The 18,416-nt window shown below is 35.8% G+C and overlaps 1 protein-coding gene across 2 annotated transcripts in view; it reads left to right on the plus strand.

Moving 5' to 3' along the window:
- The window catches only part of STK24 (serine/threonine kinase 24), a 67,769-nt gene that overhangs the window by 13,011 nt on the left and 36,342 nt on the right, over positions 1 to 18,416 (plus strand). The window contains exon 2 of one of the 2 annotated variants that reach the window (XM_062566825.1): positions 6,006 to 6,236. The exons of the other annotated variant lie outside the window; for it this stretch is intronic. Coding sequence (XP_062422809.1) covers positions 6,006 to 6,236 — 231 coding nt within the window. The remainder of the gene's footprint in view (positions 1 to 6,005; positions 6,237 to 18,416) is intronic. 2 annotated transcript variants of the gene reach the window in all.

Here is an 18,416-nt window from a genome sequence, read left to right on the forward strand (position 1 = left end):
TCCTTGATTCTGAAAGATGGTCTCATGGTCATAAAAATCAGATCCCTTTTGTTGACACCAGCTATGCAAACAATTGTTGGCCCAGTCTTCCTTGAATCCTTCTCCCTCTGCAGGTAGGATTGAGGAGAAAATCAGCTGGACCCACATGCCCTTGACTTTCACCCCCAGAGCCATGCAGTCATGCTTGATAGACTCCAAGTCTCCCGTGGCTTTATCGTTGGTGCCTACATGGAATAGTAACAGGGTAATGTCCAAGGGCTGGACAAACCTCAGCAGTTTCTCTACAACATTCTGGATCCAAGTCCCTGGCAAGCACCAAACTGCCTTAGACAGCAGATCAGGATGGTGGATAGGGGTCTTCATCCCCTGCAGGAGGGAGTCTTACAGCTATTACTCACCACTTCCTCCTGGTGCTGTCATCAAATGTTTTGTGTACCCTCTATCTATTTTAAACAGACATATTTGTATATCTTTTGTTATATGATGCAAGTAGTACAAAAGTTTGGGTAAGAAGGTTGATATATCTTTCTGTAAAGTATAAAAATTGTTTCATTCCCTTATGTGGTAGTTACCCACTTAACTTAAGAAAAAGTCCAAATTTGATGAGTAATTTCTGATGGATATATGTGATATAGTCAATGTTATCTACTATCGTCTGAAGCTCATTTTAGTAGGAGGTTGATGTTTGTTTTCTGAATGTAACACCTGATAATCATCATATGCTTCAACAGTGAAAAGACCTGTAGTAGTATCCTCAGAAGCAATGTTGTGCTTTTTTCTTTTTTTTTTTAATCTTTTGTTTCCATCTGTTGAAACAAGTCTCAGTTTCTTGTTTAGAATGTGGAAGTGGGGTGACTTGTAGTTATGGAGCAAAGGAAGACACGAGGAAAACAATTCCTCTAATTGAAGTGGCCATAAACTTCCTCTCTAATTTTGAGAGTCTTTAATTTTGTGCGATAAAATGCATTGACTCTGCTATTATAAATAATGTAAATTATTAAGCTTCTGGTTAGCCATCTTAATATGGTTTATTTGTTTACAACTGTGTTTAGAGACAAAGGATTAAGCACTACATAGTAATGAAATATAAAGAAGAATAGTTGGACTCTGAAGTTCTGCCTTGGACACAAATAATTTAAAACATATCAGCTGCTGAGGTTAGATCATAGACCTGTCTCGTCTAATGTTTTATCTTTGGTGTGGTCATTGCTGGATGTTTAAAAAAAGTGTAAGAATAGGGGACTTGTGATATTCCACAGCTTGTGATAAACTTTAAGGATTTCCAGAGTCAAAAGTGATTAACTTTATTTTTTGTTTGTTTTAGTTATTTTTTTCCATTATTTTCTCCAGTCCTTAAGAAGTTTGGAGTTCATCTGCAGCATCCTGTGGGAGTGTGTATCCAGGTTTATGTGCATGTGTGTGAGGAAGAGTGTATTTTGAACCTCTCCATGCTGACTCTTGAGAATGGTAGCAGATAGCTATAATATCAACAACCATGAGCCAGTTCACAGTGTGGCATTTTATATTCACCAGGAATCTCTGAATCTGTTAGAAATGGTGGTATTTTTGGGCTTGATCTGGATAGAGAGTGAGGATTTCTTAAAAGAATTTCTGATAGTGGTTTTGGGCTGAGTAACTGGAAACTGATTTGGTAAAATGGAAAGGTGTACAAAAGGAGACCTCGAATGATGATTGCCTATTTCAGAAAAGCAGACTGAGAAATTAGAGATCTGTGAATGAAATAAGTTGTGCTAATAAGCTTGAGTACTTGAACATGGAGATGGCTTGTGATTCCTATAAGTCAAAGAGGAAAAAAATGATAGAAAAGGGTTAAAAAGCTAACTCAATGAATAACCCTTCATGAGCAGAGATTAGAAATAAGAACTGGAAAGAGATGGAGAAAATCAGAATGATTAGAAAATGATTGGCAATCATTTTGTTAAAGCCATGTCTTAGGTCAGAGTGAATACAGTTAGCAGTGCTTATTTAATCTGACTAGTTTGGATTTCAGTACCATTTTCTGCTGAACTATAGGGAACATTAATTCAAAAAAGAATTAGAGATTTGTAAAAATAAGCCAGTCGTGTAGCACTGGCTATAAAGTAGAGTACTGACAGTTGATGTCAGAGTGGATAATATTGCTATTTTCTGCAGGATTGTTCTTGACTGTTGATGATTGGAAAGTGACCTTAGCACAAGAAAAGTCAATGCATGCTGTTAAAACTTGCTGATGACGCAAAATTTAAAGGCTTCCCTTATACACAGACGTATTAGGCCATTACTGAAGAACTAGATGACCTTGAGGATGTGAATCACCAAAAATAGCACCAAGTGCACAGTGCCAGAAGAAGGAATCGTTGCAAAGAGCTTTTGCAGTAGGCTGAGAGTTTATTATTTGGAAATGCAGAGAATTAGGAAGAGGTAGATTCCAGAATTTGTTTCTGTTTGTGTTTTGTGACATAGCTTGAAGGAAATGTTTTAGTGGTAGAGCATCTAGCTCCTTATCAAACAAGATGATTAACATTATGCTTTTGCAGCAGCTTATTCTGCAGCTGGCAGCCATATTTGGACTGCTAAGTTAAAGGAAGATTCTTTTATCAGTTCCCTTAATTCTAATATTAGCTGGAAAATGCTATATGCTTAATAAAAACTTGCATAGAGTCAGCAAAATAGTACTGGCAGAATCTATGGAAAATATTTTTCTTGTGTTCTATACAGCCATATAGAAAGACTAGTTTTGAAGCTGTTTATTTTGGTTCTGTTGGAAGTCTTTACAAAAACAAAACAACAATTGAGGAGAAACCTTTAAGGTGTTATCTTGGAAAAATAAATAGGAATCAGATGCTCATATAACTATGAATTCAAGTAGTGCATTATGAATCTGGAGGCCCAAACTATCCATGTCTGAAATAGGACAGATGATCAGAGAGACTGGTAGTTTTCCAGAAACATAGTTACCAGAAGTTCAAGGCTCACACTTCGAACACCTTTCCTGTGAAGAGAATTTTGCCCTTCTCACAGGGCAGTAGAGATCTCTTGTAAACAGCTACTACATCTTGTTGCTCAGAAGAAAGTTCAGGAGCAATATCTTTTTAGATTTTAAAATTAAGAAATGATTTTACAAAAGTTCAGATTTGGGAAGGAAAAGAACAATATTAAGATCAGATATTATTGTACCAGTCATTTTGCAAAACTGCTACAAAATGTTGATTAAAAAAAAATAATCACATAGGAACAGTTCTTTCCTGATTCCCAGGACATCCAGGAACAGTCTTGTCTGCTTCTTTGGAATTATTAACACAAAATGACTGGGAAATAAGTGTGCTGCGGTTATTTATAAAATCATCAATCTAACACTAGAATCTAGAGTGCTTGATACTTTTTAAAAGAAAATATACACACAAACAAAACCCTCCAAAGCCAAAAAAACTATATGTTCTGCAAATCTTTGAAGATTGTGGTGCAATGAAGTAATGGGCCTTAATATATGACTATAATAGGTTTTTCAAGGATTCAGGGAAAAGGGAGACAAGGGAACAAGTACATACGGCCCACAGAAAAAGAGCTGCTGGAAAGTAGCCCTCTTGCTCTTCTAATTTTTTTCCTATGAACATTTATTGTACACTGAGGTACTAAGCAGTGCTGTCTTTTTTAGTTTCTCTGGAGGTGGAACACAGAATTTTTCAGGCAGCTGTGGCTGCGATCAGTTTGTAATTTACCCAGATGCCTTTGTAATGATGTAATGCTTAGATTCCTGTGGCTAGTGAATGGAACTAGAAGGCCTGTGTGGATGGATTAGGCATCCACAGCAGCTCTTTGCAGCCATATCATCTCGAATTCTAGCGTGGTATATATGAATGCATAGATCAATAATTGTCTTTCTCAACGGGAAAAAAATCTGATGTAATTATTATGTTTTTTTTAATTGATCAAGAATTCTGAGATATGTCCATGTTTTGAATGTTGATAAAGGAGCATTCTGTGAGATATGCAGACAAACTACTACAACACTGCTAGATTTAGTGCCTGGTTTTGTACGCTTACTCTCTTATGAATGATACTCCTGGAAGTTCCAGGAAAGGTTACTATGTGGATAAAGAAAACTTTATTTGTTGGAAAGCGTGAAATGCCCTGGCTTGATTTCCAAGTGGGAGATATATTAGCTTGTTATACTATATAATTCTGGTTACATTACAATTAAAGGAGGGACAAATTTGTTTTGGTGGAAGGGAATTGAGTCTGTTGACGGCTTGGCTGTTCTCTGTAATGGTAAAAGGGCAGTGAAACCATGTGTCATTTTGTTTCCTGTATTTGACTTTGGACAGGTGATGTTTAGCAAGACTTAAATCAGGAGGAACTCCTTGGAGCTGTGAAATCTTAAAGTATGCTTAGAAGAGTGTTTTACTTAGGATTGATCTCACTGGAGATCTGTTCTTGGAATGACGTCTGAAAACTGTGATCTCTTACAGCTTACTTTAAAGTATTAGAAGTGGCAGTGTACTTGGATATTTTGAAGGTCAGATAGCTTGTGACTGCCTGAGTCCAGACATCAATCCACTAACTTCTTTAGGCCTTTACACCTTTATAGGTGGTCTTGGTTCTGTCAGCATGTGGCAAAAATTGTAATTTACCTGTGAAATATATATTCTTCATAGCTTTAGACAAACTATTTAAAGTCTCTTCTAAAATATCTGCCCCTTGAGGCTGTGACAATTAATTATGTAACCTTTCACATGGGCGAGCAGAAATAGACATAAGTATAGATGGGAGATGCTTTATATACTGTATTTAGTTACTAAAGAGAAAATGTCAATACTATGCTCATCTATGGTAACTTACAAATTTTCTTTCCCCATTTATTTTTCTACAAAGTTTGGCTAAATAGTATAAACTGTTTGGGTTTATGCTTATTTAGACATTACTGATTTCTTTCTCGTGTGAACTTTCTTCTCTACAAGCAAGGTATTTTCATGCTCGCTAACATGGAGCTCATCCTCTTAAGTAGTAACAAGCTTTTTTTAGGGTGTTTGTTTTATTTCTGGAGGGAAAGAGTGTAAGAGTGTAATTTATATACTTTTTAAATTAGCTATAAAGACTCCTTACTGTTAGACGAAAAAGGTACACAGTGCAACTCATATCTGTGTACTAAAAGTGAGAAGTCTAAGAACACTAGTAGCCAACTGATTTGATAGTGGAAAAAAAGTACTGTGGTAGAGTAGATGGGGTTCAAAAGTCTCGCATTGCTGTTTGGGATGGTGCATTTAGGCAAGTGCTCATAGTTTTCATGTGACTCAGTTCAAATGAAGATATCCCCCCCCTTTTATTTTTTAAAGGGGTGTTTAAAGTGTGCGTTTACCTAACTGGGAAAGGAAAAGGAATGAGGAAAGAAAAATCTTGCTCCAGAAAATCTTGGGGTCAGGTGTCTGAAGGAAGCATGGCAGTACATTCAGATGATCCTTAGTAGGAGAAAATTGAGGAGGATTGCTTGCCATGTCAAGCAAAAGGTTTTTACACTGAAGGGTAAGAACAAAATCCTTAAGAAGAGGTATGAGGAAAATACCAAGGACTAGAACCCTTGCTTTGAGGAGGAATCATTTTCAAGAGAGAAGAGTGGAGAAAAGCTTGCTTTTGTTAGTTGTGATATATGACCTATTTTTGTTTTAATAGAAATTAAATCATAGTAAGGCGCTTTCATTTTCAATGCTTAGTTGCAACTCGCTGGCCAAGAAGGAGAAATTGAGACAGCAGCACTGTCTGATGCCAGATAGCGTAAATTCCTGTCACAGAGACCATGATAAATTTGCACTTTAAAATACAGAGAAGGATAATGTTATAGTGTGTGCATATGAGATATGTAGGAAGAACATGTTAAGTATAGAAGTGGAAAAAGAGTAGCTGGATAAATAGTATGATGTAGAATCTGAAGTGTCTTCTGCCCTTAAAAATGTTGCATTTCATTTTAATGTTAGAAATACTAAGTAACTTTTCTCTTACATTTTTAACAGACTCTAAAGGCAGATCCAGAAGAACTATTTACAAAACTGGAAAAAATTGGTAAGGGCTCTTTTGGTGAAGTTTTTAAAGGAATTGACAATCGGACTCAGAAAGTGATTGCTATAAAAATTATTGATCTGGAAGAAGCAGAAGATGAAATAGAAGACATTCAACAGGAAATCACAGTGCTGAGTCAGTGTGACAGTCCATATGTAACAAAATATTATGGATCTTATTTAAAGGTAAGATACTCATAGCTGATGGTGCTTTGTTTTTATAACTAACTTTTTCTAAGTCATCCACATTTACCTGTTTTCATGAGCAAGGTTATGATTCAGAATTCATTTGAATAAAAATGAAGTAGTTGACAGAACTGAGTATGTCTTTTGCTATTTCTGTACAAAAAGGAATTCATTTGAATAATACCAACTTGCTCTTTCTGAGTAATATTCAGATTTTCCTGATATTAACAGAATGTAACTCCTTAATTGCTGTTTACTTTCAGAAAACGTAAACCTAAATCTGTATTTAAACTGTCCAAATATGAAAAAGTATGCGATATTGGCTGTTTTGCTAGGTTTGAACATTTTTGTCAAACTTTGACAATTAGTAGCAGATTTTAAGTGTTTTTTTGTTTGTTTGTTTTTTAGGAGACTGAATCTAGTCTTACTCTGAGTGATTTAAAAATTAAACCAAGAAGTTAGTTTATCTGTAGAAGACAGCACATTAGCCATAAGTATAAGCTAGTAAAAGAGGTTTCTAGTAACTGCCTTTTGAGTCTGTTTAGTCAGCCTCTTCTCCTCCTCCCATATTAATTTATTTCAGGGTGCTGTTTTAATGGTGCCAGATAAAGTTTTTTTGTTTAATTGACTAGAGATTTATTGTTTCTAGAAGGTAGTAAAACCATCTGGAAGCTTTTGATACTACTTTATTTATTTGGTTAGTTTTGATTCCCATCTGGATAGTTTTCTTTTATGACAGTGAGATGGCAAATTAGAGATAAGAGATTGTTCTCTTGAAGAGGTTTGAAGTTATGAGTAAGCAGAATACAGTTTAAAATTGATTTTCAGGCTGCATTTGCCTGTCTAGAAATATTTTATTTTGTCAGCAAAGACATGAAGGTTCTGGAAGGGGGACCTTTATCTCTGGATTTCTGAGATTTCCAGTGATTGCTAAGAAAAAGGAACTTTTCCCTGAATCCAGGAGATGCCTAACTGAAGAGACAGTTTGTCTTTTCCTCTTTATGCTCCAGACCAATCTACTTGGACAGCTTATCATTGAGGGCCCTGTGAATTGTTTCAGATCTAGTTTCCTTTTATCAGTGCTGTACTTAGATCTGTAAAGTATCAGGCAGTATGTAATTTAACATAGTAATTTTGATAAACTTTTAATCATCTCTTTATTTCTTTTGAAGTTTCTTGATCTAGGTTTGGTAGTTATATGAAGCATGGCATATAGAGAAAGCAAAAGCAGAATTTCTCTCCTTGTGGGCTTTTTCCCTGCTTCGGATCTTTTTGTTTTATGGGAGAACTTTGGTTAGTGAAGATAATACAAGATAATAAAATCTTACAGAATAAGTGAAATAGAATACAGGAAAAATAAGAGTTTGTTGGAAATGCCACCTAATAGTTTTTAATTTACATAATAGCAGTGGGGCTATAAAAGAAAATCTAGTGTCCAAACTGAAGCTGAGCAAATGTCAGAAGTTTGTGAGGGTAATACTGGGAACTGTTACTTTTACTAAGTGAAAGAGAAAGACTGTAGGGCTCAGTGGCTGCAATGGGTTTGGTTTAAGCACTGAAAGTGTCACAGATGATATTGGTGCTTACTGCTTGGAGGAGGGCCCTCTGATAACAATCCTTCAACCTCCTTCCTGTCAAGTGTAGTAAGGTGAATTTTACTGTAAGTTTTCTGACTTGATGTGGTCTTTTTCTAACAGACTGCATTAACAGTGGCTACGTAAGATTTGGTAACTTTTGATAGCTACAGGAGGAACATTTAGCTCTTTCTAAATGTACAGCTAGTCATGTTTATTCATTACTTCAGAGTTCTGTAAATATGTGGATTCTTTTTCAAGGCACTTTTGATTTGGAACTATAGAACTTTCGATCTTCAAAAACCCCACAGTTTGTTTTATCTATGCAGTTAAAAGTTAATATGTAGGAATTACGGGATGCTTAAAAAACTTTGTAAAGGAAACATGCAGTTTTATTAGCTTTATAAAGTAAGGATCAGATCTATTGTTGGATACTAATGCTGTGTAATAATTTATATGTATATTTAAGAAGGAATGTATTAATGTTATTGGTTAATATTCTTGGCTAGAAATCTAAACTTATTTACTGTAGAATTTTGTTGTCTTTGCAAGCCAAGACTGGTGTCTGTAGTTATAAGGGCTTGATCATCATCTGACTCTCTCTTTCTTCATCACTAGGAGTGATATTCCACATTCTGAGTGGTTAGGAGACATTATTTCTTCCATGTTTGGATAGTTTAGCAGTAGTCACAAAAAGAATACTAACTTCTTTAAAGTGAACAGGTAGACAAACTGTAAGATCTTAGGGAATTTTGGCAGCCACTGCAGCAGTTGTTGTGATAACTTCTATTTGGAAGATTTAGACTTCTGTATGCAACTGCCACCATTCAGAAATAGGAATCTCTTTCTGCAAAAGCCTGTGCAGCATGGTGTGTGCTGACAATATATCTGGTGGATCTTGGATAGAAAGAGGTGCCATTTATAGAAAATTCTTAAATTGATTTTCTGTAAATTATGTATGGCAGACAAATAACAATTTCCTTCTCATCTGGGACACTACAGACTTTGATTAATATTCATATCCCTTTTCAGAAAAAGTTCATGTAATTGCAAAAGACTTGTCCTGACATCTTTTAAAATGTTTGAGAGATTTTAAGATGCATTCTGTATTTTCAAAGGTGGTTAATGGGCAGTGCCACAGAGCATGTGACCTCATGTATTTTTGAAGATTCTGTAGACTGAATGTCTAGGTTGTGATTTTTTTTTTTAGTATTTTTATTTTTAAATATGAATCATCTGTCTCTGAGAAATACTTTTTGTATTGCTCTCATTCTCTCTCATTCCACACCTGCCTCAACTGAGCTACATGATAGTACATGCCTAGTGCGTTGAGGGCTGTGCTGTGTGAAATTTTATAAGGCTTGTATGATACTGCTGTGCTTGCCTGAGGCCTCTTACTATCTTTGGATAAGGTTTATGAGAACAACTTGTCAAGCTTTTGGTGTCTATTGGTGTCTATATGTGGAAGCACAACTTAAAATGAGTATATCATTTTAATGGTAATTATTTTGTCCTAGAAATTTACATTTTAACCAATTTTTCACTACTTTTTAGCACAGGGTAATAGATCCAGATTTGCCATGCTGAATTTTCTTACTCTAAAATTTTTTTTAAATATCTCAAATTTGTATTTTCAGAAATGTATTTGCCTTGTCCCAGTTATTTTTAAATTCAGGGACTAAGCCATATGTGTGAAGTATTACTGCTTTAACATGGAAAGTGAGTCTTACAAGAAGCAGCTTATTGCCTGCATGCAGCAAATCTGTTCCCTCTGGACTTAGTTATTTATCTTTTATCAGAGGTTTACGTGTAATTACTGTGGTCAGACTTGGATTGAGTAGAGCAATAAGCAGTAGTGAAGTGAATAGGAGTTTAGATTGTCACTATGAATATAAACTAATTTGAGGAAGTTCTTTTTGCCAGAAACCCCAAGTTCTTTATACAAAACAGAAATGCAAGTACTCAACTTCTTTCTAAAGCCACATTTTTTAAATATGATGTCTTCACGTTCCCATTCTTTTAGGACAAAGGGTTTCTGTTTATGGTAGGAGATTGTAAGTAGAATGTTACTCTTAAAGCATATCTCAGTGACATGTTTTATGTGGATGCATATAGCTAAAGAGAATACCTATTCTTATCTGCCATGGCGTGTCAAAAACCTGTATCAATGTTTCCTAATAAGATTGACATTTGTGATGAGCACCCCTTCCTCTCGTTATCTCCTCCATGATGTGATTAAGTGCTCCACAGAGAGAATTAAGTCTCTTTTTAGATCCATATAGAATTCATTTATGAAACCTCTCTGGGTCTGTTGCTTTCTTCAGATTTTAGCTAAGAGCGTTGACTGCCCCCTTTGTAATGGAATAGAAATTCTTTGTGTTTCTTTTTGGATTTATTTCTTATAAAATTGTCTAAATTTTCTATTTGTCTAAAATTGTCTAAGAGTTGCCTGCTCTCTCTTCTGAGTTTTGCCCTACTATATCTCTTGCTATAAAATCTTTTTGTAACAAAAACTTTCTGTTTAGGAGTCTGTCCACTTGTTTTTATGCATATTACTCTGTTTTACCAATTTTTCCAGAGATTAATTTAATTGCTTCTAAAGTTGCTTATTTTGCTCTTCCTTAGCTAACCTTTTTGGAATCTGTTTTAATTCCCAAATTGATGCATCTCTGTACTTTTTCTACATTATTTTATTATAACTTTAATCACTGCTTTATCATAACCTTATAATATTTTCATATTTCTTTAGTGTTGAGTTATTTTTATAAATATATAGGAGACAGTTTATTTGTTGTCTTATTTATCTTTAAATAGTTGAAGAATAAAATTTAAGTTAATCTCAGGCTTTATATGTATATGTCTCTATAATATGTATAAAAAGAGCTGAGATTTATACAAAAGTTGAAATTAATGTTATATATTGTTATTGATATTAATGTATATATGTATGTATAAAAAAGGATACAAATTTTTAATTCACTCTCTTAGACATCTAAATATAGAGATGAATGTAACAATAGGGCAAATGATCACAAAGTATTCTCAACATCCAATATAATGAGATACAGGTGATACTGAACAAGTGTTGAACTAGTTTTGTAACATCCATTAAAAGAAAAACAAGAATAATCTCATGGTTCTTCATTCTTCAGATGTGTTTTTCTAGCACACTTTGTAGCTTTTCAGATATCCTCTCTGGAGCTGTTTGAACATCTTGACCCAGTGAGGACCAGACTTTGGGTGCCATTTCACTTCTCCTTTTTTCCACAGACAATTTCCCATTCTATAAAAGTATTTTAAGAATTCTTTAAAAAACAAACAAATAAAAAATCTTTGAAAAATGCTGAATGCTGATTAGGTTCATAAAGGAGAAATGCTGCTCATTTTGCCTTTAGTCTTTATGCATATATCAGTTATTTCTGGTTTTAGGACATAATACACCCATTGCTCTAAGCCAAGCTAATGTTTCTATATCCTGCAAGAAAATGGAAAATGACTTCTAATCAAATTTTTATGAGTGATGCAACATACTCTCATGAAATAATACATGCCACTTTTATGAAGTTTGATTAACTGGGATCTGTAGAGTAAGCTCAGGCAAATGGAGTCTAGAAATAATGATTTCTTTTGAAAAGCAGCGATTCTGGAAGTAAGTTGTAGTTTATTTTAGGTAATCAACTGAACATGAGGTTTGTAAATAATGTTGTGGCTCAGCAAAAATAAATCTTATATTGGCTGGGGCCTGACACAGAGGGCAGTGGTGAGGCCATTTCTGGAACACTATGACCAGTTCAATGTGGCTGGGAAATGGAATGCATTCACTGAGGAGCTGCTGGAACAAAATTAGGTTTGGAAAAACCTATATTACAGTGAAAGACTGAAGTTCAATCTTGATTTTGTTTATTCTAAAGAAAGTTGGGTAATGGCTTGATATGTATGTAAGAAATTTTTCCTTGTTTAAGTGCTAATAATTCAGTGATTTCTAATCTGATAGGCCAAGCTATTGTAAGATGTAATGGCTAAAAGATCAGGCTAAGCAAATTTTAGCTAGTAATAAAGCATTTTTTTTTAAGTGAAGGTAGCTTAAATATTGGAATAGCTTACTTGAGGTGGATTTTATGTATACAGTTATGTTTTTAAATCCATATTTGCTGAATTTAAAGGAGCCTAAGCTTTCATGATTACACTCAAGCATGTTAAGTTAGATATGTTGAATATCCTTGCTAAAGTGATAGAAGTTATTTAATTTTGAATACATTTACATATGACTTCAATGTGTTTTAAGTCATATTGCTTTGTGCATTTAGTTGGTTTACTTTAACTTTTCTGAGCATCTGCAAACTGATGAGACTCAGCATGTGTGCTGTAGGTCAGCCAGAAGTTAATGGACTTGGTGCATTCTGTCATCATTCAATCTAGCAGGCAGCTTGTGGCTGGTGACATTGTACTTTTCAGGGTGGGAGAGAGGAGAGAGGGTTTTCTCATCTAACATTAGGACTGCAGAATTCACTGCAGCAGGGGCTGCTACCTCAGCACTGGCAGACAGGAAGCGTGTCAGTAGTTTCTTGATATTCAGTCATCTGTGTTGCATGCCCTGCCCACAGCAGCAGATAGTGCCCTTTCAAACTTGACTCATTGCTATTGTTGCATTTAGTGAGAGGCTGAGGAGATGGAGTGCCTTCTCTGTTCTCTTGACCAAAGCCAGATGGAGTTGTCTTATTCTCTAGGAGTCTGCAGCTGAAACGTGAAGGGCACTGGGATTTCAAATTCTATCCTCTCTTACTGCAAGTGTTTTGGAACAAAATGAGGCACTGCTCCCTGGGAGGCAGTTCCAATACTGGCATACTTGCTTTTCTTATGAAGCCTCTCGTAAATCCCTCTGTTCCCACTAGACAGGACTAGCACATTTCACAGGTATTTTTCCTGTTTTCCCTGTTTTTGTATTAAATACTGATTGGTCCCTTCTTATTTTCAGTCACCTTGTAACTCTGATCCTTTGTTGCTCATACTCTTTACTGCTTGTATGCTTGGCTGTGCTCTTTAGTGAGAAAGAGAAGCCCCTTGTTTGCCTTGTCTTCATTCAGAGATACTCTTTTCATTGTGACTCTAGAAGCTTTTGTTTCCAGAATCTGTGTTGTCTTATCTTTCTATCTGAATCTGGAAAAATCTATGCAGTGAAAGGTGATGAGTTCAAGAATTTTCCTGTTTATCAGTGTAATTAAGTCTGAACTGTTGCTCTTGGTAAGTAATTCTTTCTATATGAACATACTGATTTTTAGGGGGCATCAGTAATGTATCTCAAAGAAAACTGAGAGTTTGTGATAACTATATTTTGTATTAACCAACATTTAGGTACTTAACCTTGCCATGTCAATCTGATCTTGAGCTTTTTAAATTTTGATACAAAACAGTGTAAAATATCCAGCTTTTTTAGAAGTTTGCAGTTTTGTCTGTATTGTGATGTTCTTAAAAGCTACTTCTGTGCTCCTACAATTACTGGCTTCTATATGTTATGAAATATTCTGTGCATAATTTCACATGTCTCAGTAAGTGCCTTTAGGATGATCTAACAGCTAGCTGTTGCTGAAATGGACAGTCTTGTTCCACATCCTATTCCTGTGTTTTTGCTATTTCTCTTGCACTGGTTCTGCAGATTGCAGATTCCTAGATGACTTGGTTCATCTGGGAAGCTAGTCCATCAGGACCTTTCCTCCTTCCTTCCCCCCCCAAAAAATCCAGATCTCGGAAAGATAAACCCCAAACTCTTATGGATTAGCCAGTTCAGATCCGTGGCCTCAAAGTTGCTAGGTCCAGTGCAAAAAGAGGAGTTGGAGGGGGCTGGCCCGATGATTAAGAGGTGGGGGAGAGCAGTACCAACAGTACCAACACTTCTTGGTAACGACTTGCTGCTGGATTAGCTGTGACATGAAGCCTTGTATTTGATCTTGCTATACAGAGTATAGCTGCTACACAGCATTACTTTCTAAAAGTATATAGTATTAAGTCAAATGTCCTTTTGTGTCTTGTATGTTAACTACTACACTAGTTTGCTGCTGGCCTTTGAGATATTTGAATAGCAGCTTCCCCTGCTGCTGAAAGGGGAAGTCAAGCTCTGCTGTGCACCGGGCTGTTTCCTTCACTTCCCTGCCCTAGCAGGGAACGTTCAGGGAGGTGGTTCAAACTCACTGAGGTGGCAGGAGATTAATTGCTTTTGTTCATTAAGTACAGAGTAGGGTGAGAGGAGAGCATGGGATCATGCACGGCTGGTTCAGATTGGTGTAAGGTTTTATGGTAGCGCACTGCCAAATCACTGTTTGTGAAACTTTTTTAATCAGCCCACGCTGCTGCTGATAAAGTGTCTGTGTGTGTATTTGTGTCCAGGTTCAGGTGAATCAGTTCTATGATGTAGTTTCCCATATAGTTGTACAAAGAGGTCTCCTGGCACAAGGAGGAATGTGTGTGTGTGAAGATTTTGCAGCTAACTGGAATGCAACTTGCAGCACTAGCAGATGGCTGTTAATCTATTGATCTGCTGTTCTTGGGAGGCTCTGAAACATTTGTTTTGGTTGGAAATGTCGCTCTTTATACATTTCCATCATAATCTTGCTGTATATATTATTTAGTTATTATGTGTGTGTCATATCTTTAATGTTATCATTACGTAGTTTGTACCACTCAGTTAATTTTCTTTCATAATTTCAAAGTATCAAGACATTTATACAGTTCTTTGGGTCAGATAAATTCTGCTAGTTCTTCATATGATCTATAAGGAGATAGTTGTTTAAGCAGAGAAAAGTCACATGCTTCATGCACACAATCAAGATCTGATGACTTATAGATAACTAATAAGCATATTAAAATGGCTGAATGTACAACTCTTAGAATCTGTTACTTTAAAAATTAGTTAGAGACTCAAAATTACTAAACTTCAAAAGAAAACAAATTCCTCTGTGAACAGGCTTTTGTTATTATGTATTACTTATATATATTAATTATGTATTAGTCATAAGACATTGCATTTTTTTTGTATTCAGGAGCCAGTGTTTTTAATTAAGATGTTAAAGTTTGTTTCTCTCTCCATCTCTTTTTATCATTATACTACTAAATTTTTAAGCTGTTGCATAACAATTGGGCTAAAAATGGTGGTTTGGAGATACTGAAGTTTTTCCCTGCGCCCTTTCTTCTTCAGTGGTTTCTTGAAACAGCAGCTTTAGAAGGAAAGGAAGACAAAGGGGAGGGAAGCAGAATGGGCATGAGTAAAAGGTGTTTATAGCAGTTACTAGATATTAAGACTAGAGTTGTGTAGTGGAAAGTGGAAAGAAAGTAGAAAATATTAAAAGGGATTTGGGGGAAAATGATGTTTTTGCAGGGACTGGAGTGATGAGCTTGGCAGAAATATGTGCTGAAGGACTTGGGTGATTCTAGAGCTGATACATTCTACTATACTAGTTGTAAGGGTTTTGAAGGAGGAGGATTGACCTATTAATATTCTGTAAAAGGGGTGGTAGGATATAATAACAGTGTGAATGTGAAAGGTAAAGGGAAAAAGAGGGGTGAAAACTTAAAAACTGCAGAGTGGGAAGGCAAAAAGACCTTACAGTTGTATATGCAAGCGGTAAAAGGCATTAAACTGCTGGGTGCATTGATATTTGGGCAAAGGAGAAGTAAATTTGAATTACACCTTTCATTTTAATTTAATTTGATGTAACTATAAACAGAAACAGATGTAAACATCAGAGTTCTTGTTTTCTGAACAGTGAGGGAAGAGACTCTTGTGTCTTCCATACTGGAAGTTTGATTTATGGTTTAAGGAAGAATAATTCATAAAACCTTTGAGTGTTATTAATATAAGCTGCTTCAGCGAAATAAGTTTAAAATCTTTATGTGCACATAGGATGACATTTTGGTGAAACAAAATTTACTAATCTCAGTATTTATAGGATGACACTTTTTCCAGGTAGAAAATTTATTTATCCAGTAAAACCAGAGTTTACAAGAAACTATCTTACAACTTCTGCTACTTGGTACTTTTGTTGTAATGCAGTTCATCTGGATTAATGAATTCTGTAAAATCATACTGATTTACTTTGCTTCCAGTTTCTTATTTGGGACTTTTTACAATTTATTAATAACTGTTTGATGTGATTTACTAAAATTCACTTCTATGTAAAGCTTTGATTATGGGTTGTGTTCCATGTTGTTTATTGCCTTCTTGATGAATTAAAAAAATGTTGGGATTGGCATAGGGCTATGTAAATCACTTTTTAATCTTTGAATGTCCCATTTAAATAGACATTCTGGAAGAAGATTTGCCACAGATTAGTTATTTTTCCCCCATAAAATAGGGACCAGATAGGCTTGGTTACCAAGTAATTATTTATCTGTTTGACAGTAAAAATGAGAGTGACTATTGTGGGTTCTTAAGTAATAAAGGCTTGCCTTATAAAAGGATAATGGTTATAAGAGTCAGGGCTTTCACCACCTTCCTTCCCCACCTTCCCTTCTTCCCCCTCTCCCCCCAAAGTCAGATGAGGGTAAACTAGCTATAGATGGACAAGAGGAGGAAGTGTGGGGACTCATGCATATCCATAGTGTTCCAAAGAAGGAAAAGGAAAAGAAAATGTGTACATTTCTTTAATTGTTGTGCAAGTTTCCTGTGTTTGATAGCTAGGAACTACTTTTGCAGCCAATACAAGAAATATGTGTCTGTGCGCTTCTACTATCACATACTTTGGAAGAAGAGTTATAAACCAAGATTGCTCATTAGTTTGGAGCTCTAGGAAATCATGTGTTTTACATGACGTGCTGAGGCCTGTGACAGCTGAGCTATAAAGATTCATTTCTGTGATGGAAGAGCATGTGCCCAGGAAATGTGCCAAAGAGACTGAGAATGTGAACAGTGTTAGAGCTGACTCAGACTAAGGAAAACATGGAGCTTGTGGCTTTAGCATGTTGGCATCCAAACACGGAAGTCTGCTAGATGTCCTGCAAAAGGAGTCTTTATCAGTATTGTGACAGAACTTCAATTGTTTCTCTTAGCAAGTGGCTCTGCAAGTTATGTTACAAGTAGCTTACTGCGAAAAGAATGTATTTACGGATTAGTTGTGTACTGCTATGGTAACTGCGAGAGGTAATTATCAAATAGTGACCTACTACATAAGATTGTAGAATACATTGACTAGTATATATGTCTAGAAATGAAAAAAGTGATCTTTCTTCTTGATCTGAAGAACACAGGAATTTCATAGTGTTGGAAAATGAATGAAAATTATTCAAAAGGCAAATAGCTTTTTATGCACACACATGTGTGCACACATGTATACATGTATATAATACTGTACACTGAGGATATCCTGCTTAGCATGAAAAATCATGTTGCCTTTTTTGTCAAGTACATAGTGTCCAAAATGAAGTGAGCACTTCTTCTCTTTCCTTAGTCTCTGTTCTGCATTGGCTGCCCAGCAGATGCATCTTTTTTTTTCCTCTGTGGTTGAACATGTTAGATGGCTGACAAACCTTAATTAAAGGACGTAAATGCGCCACATGCAAAACCACAATGATTTCTTTGATTGCAGGGACCTTTTGGCCAGCTTGCAGTAAGGACTTGTGTTTAGAAGAGAACCTTTGGGCTCATCTGTATCTCCCTCCCCTCAAAGGGATGGCAGCCCGAGGACAGCTAGCATTCATCCTGACGCCAAGAAACTTCAAAGGAGGTAAGCGCCTCAGAAATGCTACCCAGACAAAATACTTCTCATCAGTCCTGCACCCCAACGTGGTAATATTCTTCAGCAGAGCATTACCATTTCCTAAAAGTTTCTGTTCGTAGCTCCTTCATGAAAATCTTTTGAGAACTCCCTGCGACCTCATCAGCTGGTTGCAGTGCCATTAATATTCATGGCTGTACACATTGCTACCAGTAGCCCTTGTCCATTTGCCTAATAATGTGCGCTTAGCATAAGGAAAGAAGACACTTTATTCTTCCTGGGTTTGTAGTCAGACATATGCTCCTCTACTTTCCTTATTTTATTTTTTTATGTTTTGGATCAGATTCCAAACCTGAACTTTTCTGAGTTCATTATCCTTAATGATAAAGTTAGGGAAAACCCTCTGCTTACTCTCCGCAGTCTTAAAAGACTTCTTGTGTGGATCTCTGAATGATTTGTTAATACCTAGCTGTTTTCCACCTAATTCTTTGTGTGTGTTTAGATTTCTAGAAAGCATTATTCCACAAAGATTCTGTAGAAACAAAATACTGCATTTCATTCTGCTGGAGGGAAATATGTCCTTCAAGATTTTTTTTTTTTCTTGTCAGGTGTCACCTAGTTGTAGCACAGCTGTTTTTAAATGCCTATGGAATATTTTTTAATGGAAAACTCAGTTTAAAAGAAACAAGTGTATCAAGATGTTAGAAATTCAAACACAGATCTCACATTAGCTTTTTCTTTTTCCCTTCTATGCAGGTGATTCATAGCATTGCTCAGCTCTAGATCTTACTTTTTGTGTTCTTATTCCAGTAGTCATTTTGTGAAACACACTAAAAGCAGGGCTAGAAACAAGAGGCAAAATTTTTTTTTTGTAGTTACTTGTATTTTTTTTTAATGAGGAT

This window comes from Rhea pennata, chromosome 1, assembly GCF_028389875.1.
Source record: "Rhea pennata isolate bPtePen1 chromosome 1, bPtePen1.pri, whole genome shotgun sequence".
In the NCBI taxonomy this organism is placed as follows: domain Eukaryota; kingdom Metazoa; phylum Chordata; class Aves; order Rheiformes; family Rheidae; genus Rhea; species Rhea pennata.